General features: G+C 38.2%; 1 protein-coding gene across 1 annotated transcript in view; it reads left to right on the top strand.

The window, feature by feature from the left end:
- Positions 1 to 261: 261 nt before the first annotated feature.
- DEUP1 (deuterosome assembly protein 1) overlaps positions 262 to 20,465 on the top strand; it is a 51,352-nt gene continuing 31,148 nt past the window's right edge. Inside the window, exons 1-4 of the mRNA XM_086614194.1 lie at positions 262 to 305; positions 9,212 to 9,383; positions 10,712 to 10,807; positions 17,154 to 17,288. Coding sequence (XP_086470320.1) covers positions 262 to 305; positions 9,212 to 9,383; positions 10,712 to 10,807; positions 17,154 to 17,288 — 447 coding nt within the window. The remainder of the gene's footprint in view (positions 306 to 9,211; positions 9,384 to 10,711; positions 10,808 to 17,153; positions 17,289 to 20,465) is intronic.

Below are 20,465 nucleotides of genomic sequence, written 5' to 3'. Positions count from 1 at the left end.
GCACCACCTTCAGTAATCTCAGTGCTGAACCAAGCGCAAAAGCTGCTGAGTTTTCTCTGGAAGTTTTAGTCTTGCCCATTCCAGCCTGTAATCAGAGCTACATTTCCCTGCCCCTGTTGTTTGCAATGGGAGGATTACAGAAATTCAAAGGAAGGTGTAGAGCTATCCAGTATACACTACTTGGCTGTGTAAATGCACACATTTAAGAATCTAAATTATTTTATATCTGTTATTTCAACAGGTTAAAAAGACAATAATAGCATGGAGCAGGACTTAGAAGTGTTTCAGGAGCAAGCTGTCGCTAAGTAAGTAGTGACTTCTTGTCTGGCAGTTGAATATATAACGGAATTTAGTTACCTGGGTTTCTTAAAAATGTGAAATACAAAATATTTAATGATTTTAGAAGCTAACGTGATTCTCAATTTCTTCTGCTGCTTTCTATGCCAACTGGAGAGGTTACTGATAATTAAGATAACACATCTTATTGCTTTAGCTAAGAATCTACTAATTGTTTCTGTTAGTCATTTAAATTTTTTTAATCTTCATACCTGAACAAAAGGGGAAGAAATGAAAGCTATGTGGGGTTTTATTAAAAAACAGTTGAAGTTGCTAGGCTACAGCAGTATAAACTTAGATATTACAGCTCTTCAAACATTCAAAAATCTTCAAAACAAGGCTATTAATTGCTAATGCCTTAGTCTTATTTTGCACTGATAACAACTACAATTGTTCTTACCAAGTATCATCAAGTGCACTTTTCGTCACAACGTCTTTTTTGACATAATCCAAGTTTAGTTCTTCTAGTGTTATTCTAAAAAAAAATATTAGTACAGCATAAAATCTTTCTAAGGAAGTATAAATATGGGTGAGATTTGATGTAGGATGTCATCCCATCCAGCCGGTTCAAGGAAGACAGCAGTATAAATAGTACTTCCCCATGTAATGAGCTAAATAGAATATTTATCTATCATAATTTGTAAATGAACTTATTACTTATTTGTCATATAAAACAGTTTCTTTTATCATTATTACCAAGAAGCAGTTCAAGGGAGTATGATGCATATTAAGCTTAAAAGTATTTCTTAAAATGACAGAAACACATATTCTGGCCCAATAAAGTTTTAATAGGATCTGAAAGTGTGCTCTGTTGTACTGAGGACTAATGCGTGCGCTTTTTGTGATAAGAAAACAAAATCGCTGAATTAAAATATTATATTCTGAACAATGTGGCCCTCTTGTTTTTGGCTTTGAGGGGCATTCTTTTTGCCAGTGATATGGCTGCTAAGTACGGTCATATAAAAACTTGATTTTTAAAAAATTAAAATATTGCTATTCTGTGGACACTTTTTTAACAAATCAGGAGCTTATCTCAAGTTCAGATCCTGCCCGGCCAATTTGTTGTAATTGACATATGTGAAATTTCAGGCCATTGCGGAGGAATCTAGAGAGCGATTTGTCCCATCATAAACCAGGTACTCTAGGTAGCTATTGTCATGGTTTGATGTGGAGGGGGGGGCTGGTTCTGGTGGCAGGAGAGGGATTTTGCTCCCTGCGACCTCCCCGGTTTTGGATCCGGGTTAGGCTTAGTTCTGGCCACCGGATCAGACTGCCATCCCCCTCGGGGTTGAGCCAATAGAGCGCCTCTGCGAATTGCCCTATTTAAGTCAGGACAAGGGAACCGGAAAAGGTGCTTCGCCCAGGATCGACCAGAGAAGGGAGGAGGGCACTGCCCCCGCTCCCTGGCTCCCGGCCGGGCGGCTGCCTGCGTCGGGCCGGCGCTGCCCACGGAGGATGGCGGCGGCGGAGCCAGCTGGGGAACTCAGGGGCACCCCACTCCCAGGGTGCCCACTGGGCTGAGTTCACCTGGAGAGGACTGAGATCTGAGAGAAACAGCTGCATCGACAGCAGGTCAGTGAGGATGGAGCGGGAGGAGGTGTGCCGGAGCCGAGTTTCCCCTGCGGCTGATGGTGAGATGGCAGGCTGCCCCCCTGCAACCAGGACGGCCTCGGTGGAGCAGCGACCCACTCGCAGCCCGTGGGGAGAAGATGCCTGAGCCCGAGGATGGTCGTGTTGGGGGCACGGCAAGGCAGAAAGGCATCTGGAGTCTTCGTGACGACCCACGCCGGAGCGAGTGGCTGCAGCTCCCTAAGTACCCGAGACTGTGGTATAGCCCACACCGGAGCAATCTGTGGGGAAGGATTGTTTCCAGTGGGCTGGACTCACGTTGGAGAAGTTTGTGGATTTTTCCTCGTGGGTAGGGGATCCATTGGAGCAGGGGAAAAGGGTGTAAGGACTCCTTCTCCTTTAAGAAAGAAGCAGCAGTAACAGCACGGAATGAACTGACCTGCACTCCCCCAGTCCCTGCCCCCTGTGCTGCTGGGGGGAGGAGGTAGAGCCGGGAGGAAAAGGAAGGTGGGGGGGGGGGAAGGTGTCGGTTTTAAGATCTGGTTTTGTTTCTTTCTGTCCTCTCAAGTAATCGGTTTTTATTTCCCTTTGTCCTTCTAAGTAATCATTAATAAACTGTTTTGCTTTGAGAAAAGCTCTGCCTGTTTTGCCCAGGACCATGGTTGGTGGGTGCTCCCTCTGTTCTTGCCTCAACCCTCAGTCCTTTTGTTTTTTTTTTTCCCTCTCCTCTCTACTTTATTGGAGAAGGAGAGACTGTGTGAGTTTTAGTTGCTGGATCAGCCTAAAACCACGACACTATTCATTTCCATTAACTATACAAAGAATCTGGAAGAGTAGTTTAGAATACACACCCAGTGATAGGAGACATTTGTTCCAGTTTATACTGACAGGATTCCAGAGATAATGCAGATAGCTTTAAAATTTGGGAAGGTGGCTGAATACTGGTGATAGTAATCACGACAGTTACATCCCTGCTGCAAGAATTCATAAATCACAAATTATCCATCCGCAGATGTGTATGATTCTCAATGGCTGAATATTGTTAAACAAATTAGTTGTAGTTCATATAATGGAACTTTGGGGTGGAAGTTTCTAATGGATTATTGTATCACAATTAGTTTATATATTTCCTATTTTTAAAGCAAGTTTTAAGAAGAGAAAAGGAATTAATACTGGCTTTAGAAGCTGGGTTAAGGATCAAAAACTAATGAATGTACCATGTAAGATGGAAATCTTTGTTAACATTGTTCTGCATAGATTTAGCTTGTGTTTGCGTAAGTATAGTCATACTTTCCTATTTGTCAGCAAACTTGAGTAATAAGGGAAGAAGCTATGAAGTAGAGACTCACAGAATGAACCAAATATTTCTTAAAATGTCAGTTTTGAAGTTACAACTTTATCCTAAAGTGTATGGACAATAATATTCTTTCTATGTCAATTAGGAAACAGTCAGAAAAATACAGATCTGTGCAGAACTCCAAAGCAAAAGACAGATAAATAGAGCTGGGAGGGTCTAACTAGTGCAAGAATCATTTGTGATAAAGGCCTGCAGCTGGTAAAGCTTATTATCTAGATTTTGGTTTGTCCAAATTTGGAAACATCTAGACTTACATGAAGATAAATAGTTATTAACGACAGCAGAATATGAATCATCTCTATTTTCACCAATTTGGAAATAGCATAAAAAACGACTAAGAGCTTGCCTACATCACTTTAAAAGTGAGATACCTTTAAGTGCTTTGAGCTGTTTCAAAGTAAATGGAACTGAAAAAAAAGTAGCTGCCACTTACTTGAGTACAAGTCATTACTTCCGTGGATGAAGAATCCATTTGATGTATGCATTCATCAAAGTGGGAATGCTGAATGCATATGGGTAAAAAAACGTATGTGTACTTCTTCATTTTATGGGAAAATTTGTTCTTTGTGTGTTTGTTTTCCTGATGGCATATTGAAAAAAAAAAAAAAAAAAAGATAGCAGAGTTTTTTGCATTCCACATCCAGTGATCAAAATAAATTCTCCTGATTGTGATACCATATGATTTGCCATACTGTGAGGGGGATAGATAGCACTCTTCTCAAAACATTGAAGGGACCAAAATAATAGTTACCAGCAGCTAGTAGTACCTCTGTGCTAGTAGGTGGGGATAACTGCCAAATACATCTTTATGCAGCTCTGTTTGTAAGGCCAGAGCCACGATACAGAGTAGTTCTGGTAGTAGAACAGCAGTGGTAGTCTACAGCTTCAGGTACAGCTTTCCTTCTTCAGCTGCAGGTGTACCTAGAGGATCTAGGTAAGAAAGCAGACAGAGAAGGTGGAGATAGACTGAGAAGCTATTTCAGAAGGGATTTTTCCTTCAACAGCTCCCTTTCATATATTGGTGGTTTTAGGTTTGAGAGACATGCAAGAACTTTTGAGAGAAAAAGCTCTAGCAACAGCTGCAGGACTTGTCTTGCGGAGGATGATCTGAAAGAGACAGACAAAACTTAAGATGAAAAGATGTCAGCCATGGTGGATCTGAAAGAGTAACCTGATGATCCAGCCTAGAGGCTGCGTTTGCACTTGTGTAACAATATTTGTATGATCCATGTGACACACAATAAAGAAAGTACCTCTTTCTGAAGGCTGAATTCAGACAGCTGAGTCATTGCTGGTGGTTCACCAAAGTGTTGCCACCTGACAATACATGAGGCTGGAAGGGCACAGAGGTCTTTATCGCAGTACCATAGAAAAGGTAGTCCTGACGCAGTATCACTTCATCTTCTGGTTTTAAAATCCCATTTTACATTCCACCCAAAGGGAATCAAAGTTTGCTGCATCATTAATGCTATTTTGAGATAGGTTTCAGGCACTTGGAAAGGGGACATTTTTGTTTTGTAATATGTATATCACAGTGTGCTACTTGCTTGCACTTTGGTTATTATCATTCTAAGTCTCATATTAAATTTTAAAATGGCATTGCTGACAATATTAACATTAAAAAGGCATTAAGATTTATGTGTGTATTTAAAAAGCCTTTCCAAGCTTGACATTGATAATGTTAAAGTTTCAAAGATTCGTTGATATAAAAAGTTTTAAAGAACCTTACTTTAAAAAATCATGCTGAGTTTTAATTACGATACAGTAAATCTAACAAATTTGCTTCAATTTCCTGTAATAATTATCAAAACAATGGATATGCATCGTTTAAGCACACGAAAAAAGATATTCAATAAAGACATATGTCCCATGTTAAGGAACTCTTTTTGTGTGTGGGACCAGCACTTGACCCAGAGCACAACCTGCAGACGGGGGACTTCAGTATGTCTGCATGGGGACTGGGAGGGCAGACATTTGGAGAGCTGGCTGGAGAGCTGCGGTCTGAAATATTACCAGAAAAGAAAGGAAACATTTTCGTGGTAGCATTCACACAAGATGGTCCTATCAGCTACCGGGAGCAAAAGCATCTACTAACATTAAGGCTTGGTTTGCACAGCCATTTAGGTAAGAGGAGCATGTTAGTTAGCTTGCTGTTGTCCTTCAGCGATGTGCTGGTGGCACACTCAGCAGCTGAGCCTCACTGGCAGTAGAGATGTCACCTCTGAGTGCATGGCTCAGCTTGTGTTCGGTTAAGTGTGGTTCTGCGAAAGTAGAGTTCCTAATTGCTTGGCCCATTCTTGGTTGCAATGTCCTCCAAAAATATATGCCAGTTTATAATGTTTGTGACATAAAACAGCATTCTGTGCTAGTTTTGGGTATTGAAATCTTCTCACACACTTCCTAGGATGAAGTGGTTACAGGCATCCTGCTGTGCTTTTTATCATTAACCTTTTTGTATGTTGCTGCTACATTATTCAGGTGATGCATCATCTTCTGTCTCTGTATGACTGTCTCTATGGCAATTATTTCATAAAATAATAGCTATGCTCATTTCAGGGAGATAGCTGTGCTCATTTTAACAAACCATCATGCCATAGAGATATAAGAATGACTGCAAGCTGATTAGCAATCCTAAAGATAACCTATGTGCACATAGAGGTGCACACAGAGATGTGTATCATCAGCAATCAAGAGAATAAATAGCTTTTAAATTTTTATAAGTTAAAGAACAAACTAAATTATAACCAGTGGCTATCACTTTTACTTTGGGGAAAAATGTCAGTGAGATAAATAGTATTATTAAAAGGAAAATGGAACATGTCATAACTCAAAACAATGCCACAGCATTCTCAGATTATTTTAAGTGAAGAAACTTGTTTATTAGAAAGCTATATTTATTATCATAAAAAATCATAAGTTACAATACATTCTTTGCATCAGTTTAGATATCAGTAGGGATAGTTAAGAAATCTATGAAAGCATACAATTGCTAGTTTTATCAACAGGAAATTCAATATAGACTTGTAATCGAAACCAAAAAAAAAAAAAAAAGAAGAAACTTGAAAATTCTGCAACAGTATGAGAAAATGGAAATTAAATGCAGATTAAACTTCAGTTGTGTAATGGTCACTACGACACATGAAAAGTGAAGAGGAAGCAGATGTACCACTAGCAGTTTACCAACAGTATAACTGAGACAAGGGGCAGAAAGCTGACAGTGGAGAAACAACATTGGTTTTATTTGTACCTTCATTTAGATATGGCAGTAATTGGATACGCTAATCTCTAAATTATTGCAGAGGGAAAATGCAGAAATTTTCACAATGATCAGATCACACCATTGAAAAGAATAATTTGAAGACTTTAGATGAGGGAGTTTTTTTATGGCCAAGATCATGTTGCAAGGACTAAAGATGGCACTTTTCAATACATTCCAATTTCTGTTAAAGATAAGATAAAAGTATGTCTTCTAAAGTAATTAATAAAGCTATATATTAGGGTAGTTTACAAATAGAATCTCTTATTTAGAAAAAAAAATTAAAAGCAATTAAAACTAGAACAGAAAACAAAAAAGGTATTAAAAATGCTTCAAAAAACAAGTGGAAAACAAGTAGAAAAGTTTATCAATAGTTAACTCATAAGAGAACAGGATATGCAGATAACAGAAGCCACTAAAAAAATTGTGTGGAAAGTAAATGTTTACAGAAAGTGAAATGAAAGAGATGCTACTCCTCAAAAGTTTAAAAATTCAACACATTATTCCACTGCCTAAAAACAGTCAGTGAAAGGTTTTCCTTCACTCCAGTGAGATACATGCCCCTTTTGGTACTTAGAATAAAAGCATCTACATCCAACGTTCTCTGAGCTCTGAACATACTAAAAATGCTTAGAAGTTGATCTGATAAAAGTTGACAAGAATAATTTTATTTCAATAAATGACACAAAGCAAGCATGACAGTGGTGAGTAAGTCTGCTAAAGACTTTTATCAATAATACCATCTTAACTAATTCTGATCTTGTATCTCAATTTAAGTAAACAGAGATCAAATTGACATCTTTAATGACTGACAAATGACATATTTTTTTTTTTTGGTGATATGCAATTAATCATAGTGATAGAAAACCATCTGATTTTTTTCTATATGACTTGATGAAAATTAAGTTTTATAGAAAATGTATAGGCTCCTATACATAGGTAAGGAATTTGTGCAATAGTTAACTCTTCTTTGTAGCAGTGCAAAAGCAGCTCTGAGTGTTAATGGAATCAATTTCCCCTTCTTTATTTTATGGGGTAGAATTAGATAGGAGTTTACATTACCTTCTTTGTCTTTTTCCCAAACTCTAGAATCCTAGGTTAAGTGGATAAGAGTCAGTAAGTCAGGAAAATAGAATGTTCAGGAACATTTCAATAAACAGTTTTATTTAATTGCGATATAAATTTTTTTTTCTACCTGGAATGTTTCACTGAAAATTAAATAGATCCATGAGTTCTAGAAAGATTCTGACTTCTACATAAATCGTTGAAAATCTGAAATGCCAGCTGTAAATTTACAGATTGAAAGAAGCTATCAGTTCATAAAACAATTGAGGTTACCTGGGCAATAAACTCTACAAAATACTTCAGGAAAAAAATCTCATGGACCCCAGAAGGACTGTATAATTTAGACGTGAAATAGTCACTTCTACAAATAAAAAGCTTTAGAGTGTAGAAAGAATTATGCAATCTCTTGCATAAAAAAAAATATCCACAGCCAAGTTTTCTATAATCTATATCTTTCTTGTTTCGGATTTTTCTTATATTCATCATCAAATACAAAGTGGGAATGGATATAGAATAAAGAAATCTCCATACTAAATTTCAGTTACGTTGTATGTATCTGCTGAATGGTGTGCACCAGCTGATTTAAACAGTTTGACACTGTCCAGTTTCACTTTTTAAAATTAATATACTGCTCCAATATAAGGAGCACTAACATAAAAGGGCAACTAAGAGAGCAGCTTTGCTTTCAGTTCTGATGACCCTTCTGATATACCATAAATTAACCATATATCATTCTTTTGTCATTTAGGACACATCATATTCCTAATGCAACCTTGTAAAGCATTGTCTATTACAGACAATGAAGTCTTAGTGTAAGGGATATATTCCAAATTTAACCTCACAACTTTGGGAAAAATAATCTAATGTTTGTGTTGTGGATACTGTACAAATCTCTATGGAATGCAGCACATGGTCCCCAAAGACAAATTCTTTTTCAAAATGCACTCACTTCTGTGCTTCCTGGTAGAATTAAAACTTACAGTTATTTTACAAGTCGCCTTGTTATTGAAGTCCATTTTCCAAAAAGAGAACAGGAAAACAAAGTGTGAAAGTTGAACTAACAAGAATTGTGGCTAGCTTTCAAGCCAGCTGTTTAATAAGTTCCTCCAACAAACTCTGCTTCCATCATTAACGGGAAGTTCTGTGCCCATAAGCAACTTTAAATTTAGCTTCTCCTATTCTTGCCCATTGAGGTTTGGTCTTGGATACTTTCATAGATTTCATAGATTTCTAGGTTGGAAAAGACCTTAGAGATCATCCAGTCCAACCGTCCCTAATCCCCATTAAACCATATCCCTAAGTAGTTCATCCACCCTATTCTTAAACACATCCAGGGATGGGGACTCGACCACCTCCCTGGGCAGCCTATTCCAGTGGCTGACAACCCTTTCAGAGAAGAAATACTTTCTAATATCCAACCTGAATCTCCCCTGACTAAGCTTATACCCATTTCCTCTTGTTCTATCACCCATCACTAATGTAAAGAGCCCTTCCCCCACCTCCCCACCATTCCTTCTCAAGTATTTGTAGGCTGTAATCAGGTCTCCCCTCAGCCTCCTCTTCTCCGGGCTAAAATTCAACTTAGTTTATGCTTCTTTGCCAGTTTATCCCTTTAAAAATATTTTTAGATCTTCTCCATGTGAAGCTGAACTTCAGGAATTAGTGCATCAAATTGACATCATGGTGAAGAGCAAGAAAGTGGAATGGGAAAGGAAGACGAAAGCTTTAGAAACAAAAATGGATATCCAGGATCAAGAATTAGCAAGTGCCCAAAGCAAACTGGATCAAAAAGGTCAAGAGGTATTTAAGAGTGTCACATTCTATAAGGAAAATATTTGTTCTGGGAGTTAGTTAATAGTATGATCTAAATGCTCTATAAGGAGACGTGTTTGTTCGATCATGTAAAAATACCGAACGTATTTTAAAGGTCACTAATTATCCTTAGTGTTTTGTTTTAAAGTGTGCTTCTGTTCTGAAAAGTGATTGTAAAAATGCCATTGAAAGTCTCATATTTCTTCTATTTCCCTAAAGTCTAAATCAAATATTCTCAGTTTAGCTGTAAAAAGATAATTTGATGTTTTTTCTAAATGCCAACACTTCTAGTTTCATGGAAATGTACAGTTCAAAAAGTTTCACAAAATTATGTCTTCGTAATTCCTGTTAATACCTGATTTGTATCATTTTACATGATATCCTGGCTTTGTATGATAATTTTATTATTAATAGTGAAGATTTGAATTGTATTACCACTTAGGCTTGCTTATCAAACCGAAAGCCCCAGTATACCTGATGTTGTTTGTACTTCACAGTCTTGTCTGCGGAATATTCATTCAAAAGCATCCGTAAATCCTAGCACAGCATTCAGTTCTTGCTCAAGACATCTGAAGTTCGCTGTTTACACACGGCCATGCTCGTGGGAGCTAGGTGTCTGAACTGCCAGTGAGAGTTCTGAAAATGAAATAACTCTCTCTAATGAGCAATTTGGAACTTGGCCTTAGTCATTGCAGTCAGAGGAGCCAAGAGAATAATTCAGCTAGCCATTCCTTAAGGCATCAATTTATTTGCCTGCACAGAGATGTGATCTGAACTATTTCAGCATATTCCACCTAGCTTCCAGCTGCCTCTCCAGAAAAACATAGGTGTCATGTATGCTCTTTGCCATATTTCTCAGATCTCTGTGAAACTCTCAGGTAATTGAAGATATCTCAAATGGCACTATACTTAGGGAGCTGAAATGAGTCTGGAGCGTCTCCCAATAATTTTACAGAAGTACTTGAAAGTCATTTATGTGATTATATAAGCCATTCAAGCAAGATTTTCACAATAGGGCACAGCAGTTCATTTATATAGTTGGGTCAGAAATGCTGTCATTAACTGGTCTTTCATGCCAGACTTGTACAGTATTATCATTAAATCGTGACGTATTACTATAAAATCCCTAACTAGATGTTGATACAATCCAGGTTTGTGGTATCCATTTTATTATTAAGTTACTGAATGAAAATATATTTTTAATACCTATCTTTTAAGCAACAGTCTTATATCAAAGTTTCAAATGACTATTCCAAAAATGACATATTTTGGAACACTTCAGAGAAGATAAATTTCAATGCTTATTCTAACTGTAGGTGGGACTACTTCGACAGAAACTGGAAGACTTGCAGAAAACTAATTATGAAATGGCTCAGAATTATGAAACTCAGCTTCAAGCACTGAAATCTCAAGTAAGAAAAATGTCAGATTCATTATTTTATGATTGCAGTATAAAGAGCTTATACGTGCCTAATGGTACAGAGGTACTTTTATGGATTTGGGAAAGATTAATTGGGTCATAGAAATGATGATGACTACAGCTTCCTACTAGGCTCCATTATCATTTCTGTACTGACATGTCCAAACTCTTTGGATGGATTTTGATGTGATTGTGGCATCTGTTATTAAGACAGATACTCAATTTCCTGACTTTGGATTAATAACCTAAAACCTTGGTGAATGAAGAAAATCAATAATTAGATTCATGCTAATAAGACTATGATGCATATTAGGAATTTTAAGACTGAAACTGTTCTCGTCATGTCTTTGCTATAATTTTTTTCTGTTTTTTCTGCCTGATTTACAGGGATTGTTAAAGTGGTCTGATAGCTTTCCATAAGGGAACATAGTATCAGAACTAGGGTAGCCTGGATTATTGACATTGGGAATTTTTTTTGGCTTTATTTATTTCAATATGCGCTTGCAGCCCAGAAAGCCAGTCGTGTCCTGGGCTGCATCAAAAGAAGCATGGCCAGCAGGTCGAGGGAGGTGATTCTTCCCCTCTGCTCCACTCTGATGAGACCTCAGCTGGAGTACTGCATCCAGCTCTGGGATCCTCAGCACAGGAAAGACATGGACCTGTTGAAGCAGGTCCAGAGGAGAGTCATAAAGTGGTCAGAGGGCTGGAGCACCTCTACTATGAGGAAAGGCTGAGAGAGTTGAGGTTGTTCAGCCTGGAGAAGAGAAGGAAGGCTCTGGGGAGACTTTATTGCAGCCTTTTAGTACTTAAAGGGGACTTATAAGAAAGATGGAGAGAGACTTTTTACAAGGACCTATAGTGACAGGAGAAAGGGCAAGGATTTTAAACTGAAAGAGTAGATTCAGATTGTACATAAGGGAGAAATTTTTTCAATGAGGGTGGTGAGACATTGGAACAGCTTGCCCAGAGAAATGATGGATACCCCATCCCTGGAAGTGTTCAAGGCCAGGTTGGAGGGTGCTTTGAGCAACCTGATCTAGTGGAAGGTGTCCCTGCCTATGGCAGGGAGGTTGGAACTAGATGATCTTTAAAGATCCCTTCCAACCCAAACTGTTCTATGGTTCTATGATTCTATGCTTCTGTGATTCTCTTTGGCCGTGTTTGCTTTGTGCCTGTATTTTTGTTTCCTCATTATTTTTCACTTCAATCATGAAATTAAAATTCTTAGAGAACTTCCATCTATTCTGTTTCTCAGCTTTTAACAAGTTAACATACACAATTCTACATTGTTTCTTCTACTATTCTACTGTTTTCTTCACTGGTTTCTCCTACCAAAGATTTAGTGTTACAATTAAAAATCTCCAGACATCACACTTACCATAGAATCATCTTGGATTGCATAAACTGAATATCACTATTTTCATTTAGAGGTGATAACACTTACCACCCAAATCCATCAAACCAATAAATGTATAGCTTATTTTTAAGATTATGCTATCTTTGATTTATTTTTCCTTTTATATTTGGAAATTGATTTGGCAGACAGTTTCATGGATAAGCAGAGAGTGTTTTCGTTGTATATACTTAACACTTTTAATCATTTGGGAAAGTAGCTAGAAACGAAAGCTGTTTTATAATTTACACAAATCACAGAAAAAGAAACAGCATGATTACTGAGAAAATAAACATCATACAATGAAAAACAATATGACTTTTTACATATAAGTTAAAAGGTACCTTTAGCAATGCAGAACTATCCCCCCAAATATAACAGATCTCTCTTTTCTCATGCTTTTTCACATTTCCTGCAATATTTTTTACTTTTTTTTTTTTAATCCCATGCTGAAAATGACTGGGTTTATGTTACATATTGTTGCAAAGAACTTCACTGAAATTGAACTTTCTGAAATTGAAACTCCAAGTCATTTTTCATAAAGATTTCAAAGTTGTTATTTACCATAAAAGTCCTTTCCATGGCCAAATATAATCTGTTTTTCCTTTGTGTTTTTCAAAGAATCTGACACTTGCTAACCTACAAGCTTCTCTCTGTAAACCTGGTTGTACTTCATGCCAAGATTCTCCTTTTTGGTTACCACTCAGACCATCTAACATTTCTTTGAGTATTCTGATTGCTTCTCCTTTTATCTTTATGCAAGATGTTTGGATTTCTAGCTCTTAAGAATATACATCACTTTCCCAACATATGCCTCCAAATATTTCTTTGTCTCTCAGTCATCATATTTATGGAATCATAGAGTCATAGAATGGTTAGAGTTGGAAGGGACCTTAAAGATCATCTAGTTCCAACCCCCCTGCCATGGGCAGGGAAATCCTCCACTACACCAGGTTGCCCAAAGCCTCATCCAACCTGGCCTTGAACACCTCCAGGGATGGGGCATCCACAACTTCTCTGGGCAACCTGTGCCAATGCCTCACCACCCTCAATGTAAAAAATTTCTTCCTTATATCTAATAGAAATCTCCCCTCTTTCAATTTGAATCCATTGCCCCTTGTCCTGTCACTACACGCCCTTGTAAAAAGTCCCTCTCCAGCTTTCCTGTAGGCCCCTTTAGGTACTGGAAAGCTGCTATAAGATCACCCCGGAGCCTTCTCTTCTCCAGGCTGAACAGCCCCCAACTCTCTCAGCCTGTCTTCATAGCAGAGGTGCTCCAGCCCTCTGATCATCTTCGTGGCCCTTCTCTGGACTCGTTTCAATAGCTCCATGTCCTTCTTGTGTTGGGGACTCCAGAGATGAACACAGTATTCCAGGTGAGGTCTCACGAGAGCTGAGTGGAGGGGCAGAATCACCTCCCTCGACCTGCTGGCCACCCTGCTTTTGATACAGCCCGGGGTATGGCTGGCTTTCTGGGCTGCCAGTGCACATTGCCGGCTGATGTTGAGTTTCTCATCCACCAGCACTCCCAAGTCCCTTTCCTCAGGGCTGCTCTCAATCCATTCTCCGCTCAGCCTGTACTTGTGCTTGGGATTACCCCGACCCACGTGCAGGGCCTTGCACTTGGCCTTGTTGAACTTCATGAGGTTCTCACAGGCCCACCTCTCCAGCCTGTCAAGGTCCCTCTGGATGGCCTCCCTTCCCTTCAGTGTGTCCACAACACCACACAGCTTGTTGTCATCTGCAAACTTGCTGAGGGTATTTATTTTACCAAAGGTCTCAGCATTGATGCCATTTGCATTTTATCTTCTGATTCCCATATCTCCTCTTTCACCAAACCATATTTCTTCATGAAATATGCATCCCGTACACATTCGCCGAAGAAGTAGACTGTTAAGTGCTTAAGTTAGGAGGCTCACCTAGATTCTCTACGTGGTAAACATAAAGTTTTCCCGTCAGAACAATTCCAAGCACCTGTGCTAGACAGTAGGATTATCCCACTCTAGCTTTTACTATGTCCCCTTATTGAGTTTCTTTCTTAAATTACAGTGCTGCAGTGTCTACAATAGAATGACTTGAATGTCCCCGATTCTCAGCCGCACAAACTCATATCTAAAATATAGAGCTTCCCTGATAATAGTCATCTTTGCCTTATCTCCTTTGTCTCTCTTCTTTTGATTCTTTTCCTTACTTGAAAGTTATACCTCCTTCTACACTGTATAATCCGAAGAGCTACAATTCAGTTTGCACAAATGGTGTGAGTGTTACTGTTTACCAGTAGCATTGCATCTTTCTCTCCAGATGTATTCTTAAAATCCCTCGCAATTTTTGTTCCTTCCTAATCTTGATAGAAAGGATCACTTTTTCTAGCTCTAAGAATAGTAGGCTCTTCAGAACAAATTTCTTTCTGATATACTGCTTTTGTGGTCCTCTGTGCTTTTTACCCTTGCTAATAATAAAAGGAGCTGTTTAATGAGTAACGTTCCCACTGAATTGATTGTGTGCCTGTTGAATGCAGTAAAACCTGTATTTCTCTTGTATTAGGGAAATAATTCCTGATATGTAACCTGAAACTTTTAGCCCACACTGCTGTGCTCATTCAAATGTACAACATTTCATCATAATTAAATAGCAAAAACTTTAGGGGTTCATCTTCATCACTTTTTCTCTTCGTTTTTTTCTCTATTAGTGTTTAGTAGTTATTCTCATTTTGAAAATAACATAAGTCCTTCAGCAAAAGGACAAGAATCCATTCTTGCTCTAAGTAGTTTAGCAACTAATTGCTTCACTTAAACATTTAAAAGCTAGATGCCTATGTCTGAGCTTCCTCAGGAGCCCTTTGGAATCGACGGATGGAAACAGACACTCATGTCAGTGTATGATGAGAATTTAAGACAGCTGAAATTACTAAGCATTTGGAGGCAGCTTTTTCTAATGCGGACTAGTTCAGGCTTGGATGTTGAACTTTCAGAAGAAATCTAAACTTAGATGAATTCTACCCCAGAACTCACTAAAATATGCCTTTTTTTTTTTTTTTCACTTGTAGAACATGCGAATAGAACAACTTGGACTTAATATTAAAAGTAAATATCTAGCATTAAATGGAAGGATTCTTGGCTTTTAGTCTAATTTGCAGTCATGATAATATCGAGACTATAATCTGTCTGAAATATCCTACTTTTGTTGAATAAATCTGATATTCAAACTCAATTTTCTCATTTTGGATATTCTGTTCCCTTTTAGACAGATTTGCTGGTGTTGGATCCTGTATTTCCTAGCCTTTTTAGCATGAACAGTCTAATACCGTCTTCCTCTGAGTTCACTCCTTCCAGGCAGTTCACATGTTCCAGAATATATTCAAGAGCAAAACTCCTGTTATTTGAAAAAGAATATCCCTCTTCCAAAGGCAATGAGTTCCATATTGTTTGAGCCTGGATACTCTTAACTCTAACCCATTTTAAATATTTTACCTTAACTGTGTTCTCTGGCAAGGTCAATTTCAAATATAGGCAGCTTCTTTGCAAGACTTTTGATTTCATTTTGAAGGTGATATCTCAGATCCGTAAGTCCATGTTACAGGATTTCTATTCAGAAATTCCAAGTTGGTCATATCTATCCCTGGACCTCCCCATTTCATGAAACTTTCTAGTCTAGGACAATCTATTTTCTGGTCATCTTTTCAATTCTTTTTTGCTGTTCCATATTATGAGTTCTCAAAATCATCTCAAATGTCTCTAGGAATTTTCCAGATGATTTTCAAACTCCAGATGCACTTTTGTATCTTTTCTGGACTTCTTTGGCCGCCTTCATTATCTGCACAGCCCTCAGTTGCTCATTCTAGGTTGGTTCAATAGGATTCCATTCCACTTCCAATTACTTCCTTAGAAGTAATCTATTTTCCAGACAATAATTTCAGGAATTTGCTTGAGCAGTTAAAAAAATATGAGGTTTCATGGATTTTGTTTAGTTAGACAAAGGACTTTATGTTAAAGTCAGGACTTTTTAAGTCATATACACCTGAATTCTATGAATTCTATGAATTTAAAGGAACAAAACAGCAAGAGGCATGATCAGTATTCATAGTTGAAAGCTCCTCTTCTACTCAACATTCTTCGCGAAGTTCTTTCACTCGGCTTCCCTCAAGACCATATTTTTAGTGTTTCCTTTATCAATATTCTTGGTTTTCCTTTTTTTTTTTTTCAAAACCAGATGTACATATCTCTACCAGACAATGTCAACTTACTGTATCAAACCTGTTAACGACCACTAGCCCCTTTACTTGTATAGTGCATCTAACTGTTGGTCAGACTGGCCCTTTTTCTGAAGAGGCTGGTACCTTCTGAAGAGGCTGGTACTTCTGCTGATACTTTCCTTCTCTGCCTCTGTCTCCTTTGCCTCTGACTCCTAAGCCATGCTTTCATGGAAAGATCAATAGGCAGAACAGTATTTAGTGCCTAGTTCTCATAGACACTCTTTAGTACTTAATGATTCCAGAAGAATGCAATCATCATATACATGACATTTCAACAATTTTCATGATAAAAAAGAAACATGTGAGTTTAAAATACGTTAATGATAATCCTACATTCTGGCTAGTGAAGCACCCTTAAAAAATGTCAACACAAGATGGCAGTAAACAAGTATAGAACATTTCGTATAAACATTGCAGAGGAAATGACACTATGGGTAACAGTGCCATAAAGAACCTCAGCAGAATTAAGTAGCTGTCACATGAACCCATTTGAACAGTTAGTTAACATTTAGATGAGAGCTTAGTCTTCTTCATCTGTAATAAATTAACTTTGCTAATTGATTCTTTGTTACATTGATTTAATATTCTATTAGAATGCTGAAACCGCAGTTGGTGATTATAGTTTAAAGAAAACTTTGGCCACGTGGTCATCTTTGATAGATTCTGCATGTCCAACTCTGCTTCCGTTTTTAGTTTTCAAAGTTGACACATAGTTACGAAAAGCTACAGTTCCATCAGTTACAACAAAAAAAGGTTGAAAGTAGAGAAAAATGTGAGGAAAGCTTAGAGACACCATCTGAACTGAGCACTTTATACAAGAAACTGGAGGTAAGAATACTTTGTTATTATATTTGGATTTTAATATGCCTTTAGAACTCATTTGTTGTTTGCAGTTGTAAACTTTAATTTCCTGGTAATTCTACAAAAATTATATAATTTTCTTGCTCTGGCAAGAAAAAGTGCAGAGTTTAATATTCATGTTTTGTTCTTCTATCCAAGTTTTATTGTGTTTTTAGTAGGTTTATGAGTTAATATAGATAATTTTCTTCATAAGTGTAATTATAAATAAATTTTACTGATTTCCTGATTAATATATGTGTGTACTGGGTAATATAATCTCTTGAGGCATGAGATCTTTTACATATGCAGGATACTGTCACATAATACCTACCATGAATTCAAGTTTTATAGACCTCAGGACAACTTTTACCATTTAGGGCTAGATAGAAGAAGGATTTAGGACTGGAAAACTGCTTGTTACACAGATATTTTGTCAGCACCCTCGTGCCTGAGGCAATCCATAACCTTGACCTTAGTGCTGAATGTACCTAGGTAGCGCATGAGGAAGGATTAGGCATCTAAAAATACATTCCACAAAATCCAGCATACTGAGTGGGGGACTAGAAAATATGAGATGTTGAGGATAGGATTCGGCCATATTCCCTATCCCTCTGGACACAGAATGAATTTTAGCTGACTTATTCTTGGATACAGGAGGATACTGATTTCTTATCATAACTCCCGGCCTTGACTTCTCAGAGTTAGAAGTTACTTTATGATCTGTAGAATAATCATGTATTTATTGGGCCAACAGGAGAGTTAGCCAGCACAGAGAAGTGGCATGTAGAAAACGTGCCTCCAAGTGATGATTTCTCTCCAAATGCTCTTCCAGCTACATTCCCTGGTGCAGAAATTGGTATCCAGTCTCATTTTTTATAACTGAGCAATATAATCTCTAGATGTGCTAATTTTTGCTGCTTCTTCTTTATTTATTCAATAAATCTGCTAATACCCTGTGCAAAGTGAAACAACTTCAAAAGGAAGAATTCCAGAGCCTGTTGAAAAATAACACTTGTTTGTTAATTAGCAAATGAAAATGGGAACCTTCTGGTTCAGATTCTGTCTGGAGAGAAGATTATTAAACTGAGGCTTCCACATATGAGGAAAACAGTCTAACCACTCGTTTGATGAAGCATGGGAGGATCATAAAAAAATTTACATTTTCTCTGGCCATTCTTTGTAATGAGCATAATAAAGCATGGATGACTGGATGACCTGGATGAGGGGATTGAATGCACCCTCAGTAAATTTGCGGACGACACCAAGCTGGGAGGCTGTGTCGATCTGCTCGAAGGTAGGGAGGCCCTTCAGAGGGATTTGAACAGACTGGATCGTTGGGCTGAGCCCAATGGCATGAGCTTTAATAAGGCCAAGTGCAGAGTCCTTCACTTGGAGTATAAAAACCCCAAGCATCGCTATAGGCTCGGGGAAGAGTGGCTGGAGAGCTGCCTGGCGGAGAAGGACCTGGGGGTGTTGGTTGACTACCAGCTTGATATGAGCCAGCAGTGTGCCCAGGTGGCCAAAAAGGCCAATGGGATACTGGTGTGTATCAAGAATAGTGCAACCAGCAGGAACAGGGAAGTGATCCTGCCCCTGTACTCGGCACTGGTGAGGCCGCACCTGGAATATTGTGTCCAGTTTTGGGCCCCTCGCTTTAAGAGAGATATTGAGCTCCTGGAGCGAGTCCAAAGAAGGGCGACTAAACTGGTCAAGGGGCTGGAAAATAAAACTTATGAGGAGCGGCTGAGGGAGTTGGGGCTGTTTAGCCTGGAGAAGAGGAGGCTGAGGGGAGACCTGATTACAGCCTACAAATACTTGAGAAGGGATGGTGGGGAGGTGGGGGAAGGGCTCTTTACATTAGTGATGGGTGATAGAACAAGAGGAAATGGGTATAAGCTTAGTCAGGGCAGATTCAGGTTGGATGTTAGGAAGTATTTCTTCTCTGAAAGGGTTGTCAGCCACTGGAATAGGCTGCCCAGGGAGGTGGTCGAGTCCCCATCCCTGGATGTGTTTAAGAATAGGGTGGATGAACTACTTAGGGATATGGTTTAATGGGGATTAGGGACGGTTGGACTGGATGATCTCTAAGGTCTTTTCCAACCTAGAAATCTCTGAAATCTATGAAGTAGTGTGTGCTTCCAGCATTTACTAAACTGGGTCCTGTAAGGAAAGTAAGCAGAGGAGTACCAGTTGAAAGTATGAGCTAGTTGCCTAGCTGCTAAGCATTGTGAAGACTTACAGGTTTATGATGTATGTTTATGGTACCTTTATGATGTATATTTATGTACCTTTATGATGTAGATGATTTAGACACTTGGAGAACTTTACAATCAAAAAATTAAGATCTAATAGGTTTTAAGTCTTTTCATACTTAAGCTGCAATTAAGCAGGGGTTTGGGATATTTATTTTGGACTTGCCTATCTTCTCTGTTACACTGTAAGACACAGGACTAACTCTTGTGACCTTCAGATGACTGTTTCTACATAACAGGAGACATCCTAGATGCATCCTAGCTCTACATATTGTGGCTGTCTCTACCACATGAAAGAGTTCTTACCATCAGAAAAGCTATTGCACTTTGGACTGCAGCATAGCTGCCAACATCTGCTACTACAAGAATAGTAAATGGGTTATACATCTATCGTTGGCTAAATATATCACTGCTGTGAAACTGTCTGATCCAGCTTATATGAGAATGACCTTATTCAAGATTAAAATGTGAAAATAATGTAACACAATGCTATAATTTGATTAATTATGCAGTATGAAAAATGAGTGCTTGGAATATATTCAGCAAATTCTAGTATTCAGGAAATAATTACTGTGTTAAAAATCTACTAAGCTCAGCAGTGCCTTAGTAAGGCCTTGAACTGGCAGTCCTCATTAAGTAGTCTGAAATTCCATTTGTACCACATTTTGTAAAATGGGAAGATGTTTATTGGTTTAAACTGCCAAAGTAGGTATTAGGAAAGCTATAAGAGAAGATTCATATTAATCTATGTTGGAAAGCATTCAATTTTGTTTCAATAGCAAATAAAATCTTATTTTTTTTAATTTGGGGAATATGCCAGTTTAGGATAATTATAAAAAATCATCTATCCTTTTGGAACCTACATTTCCATTGCGAAAAAGGAAGTTCTCATAACAGCTTATAAGTGTTACAG

The sequence above is a fragment of the Tauraco erythrolophus genome, chromosome 1 (genome assembly GCF_009769465.1).
Source record: "Tauraco erythrolophus isolate bTauEry1 chromosome 1, bTauEry1.pri, whole genome shotgun sequence".
Taxonomy (NCBI): domain Eukaryota; kingdom Metazoa; phylum Chordata; class Aves; order Musophagiformes; family Musophagidae; genus Tauraco; species Tauraco erythrolophus.
Note: the sequence above shows the minus strand (reverse complement) of the source record. Positions and strands in the feature narration are given on the sequence as shown.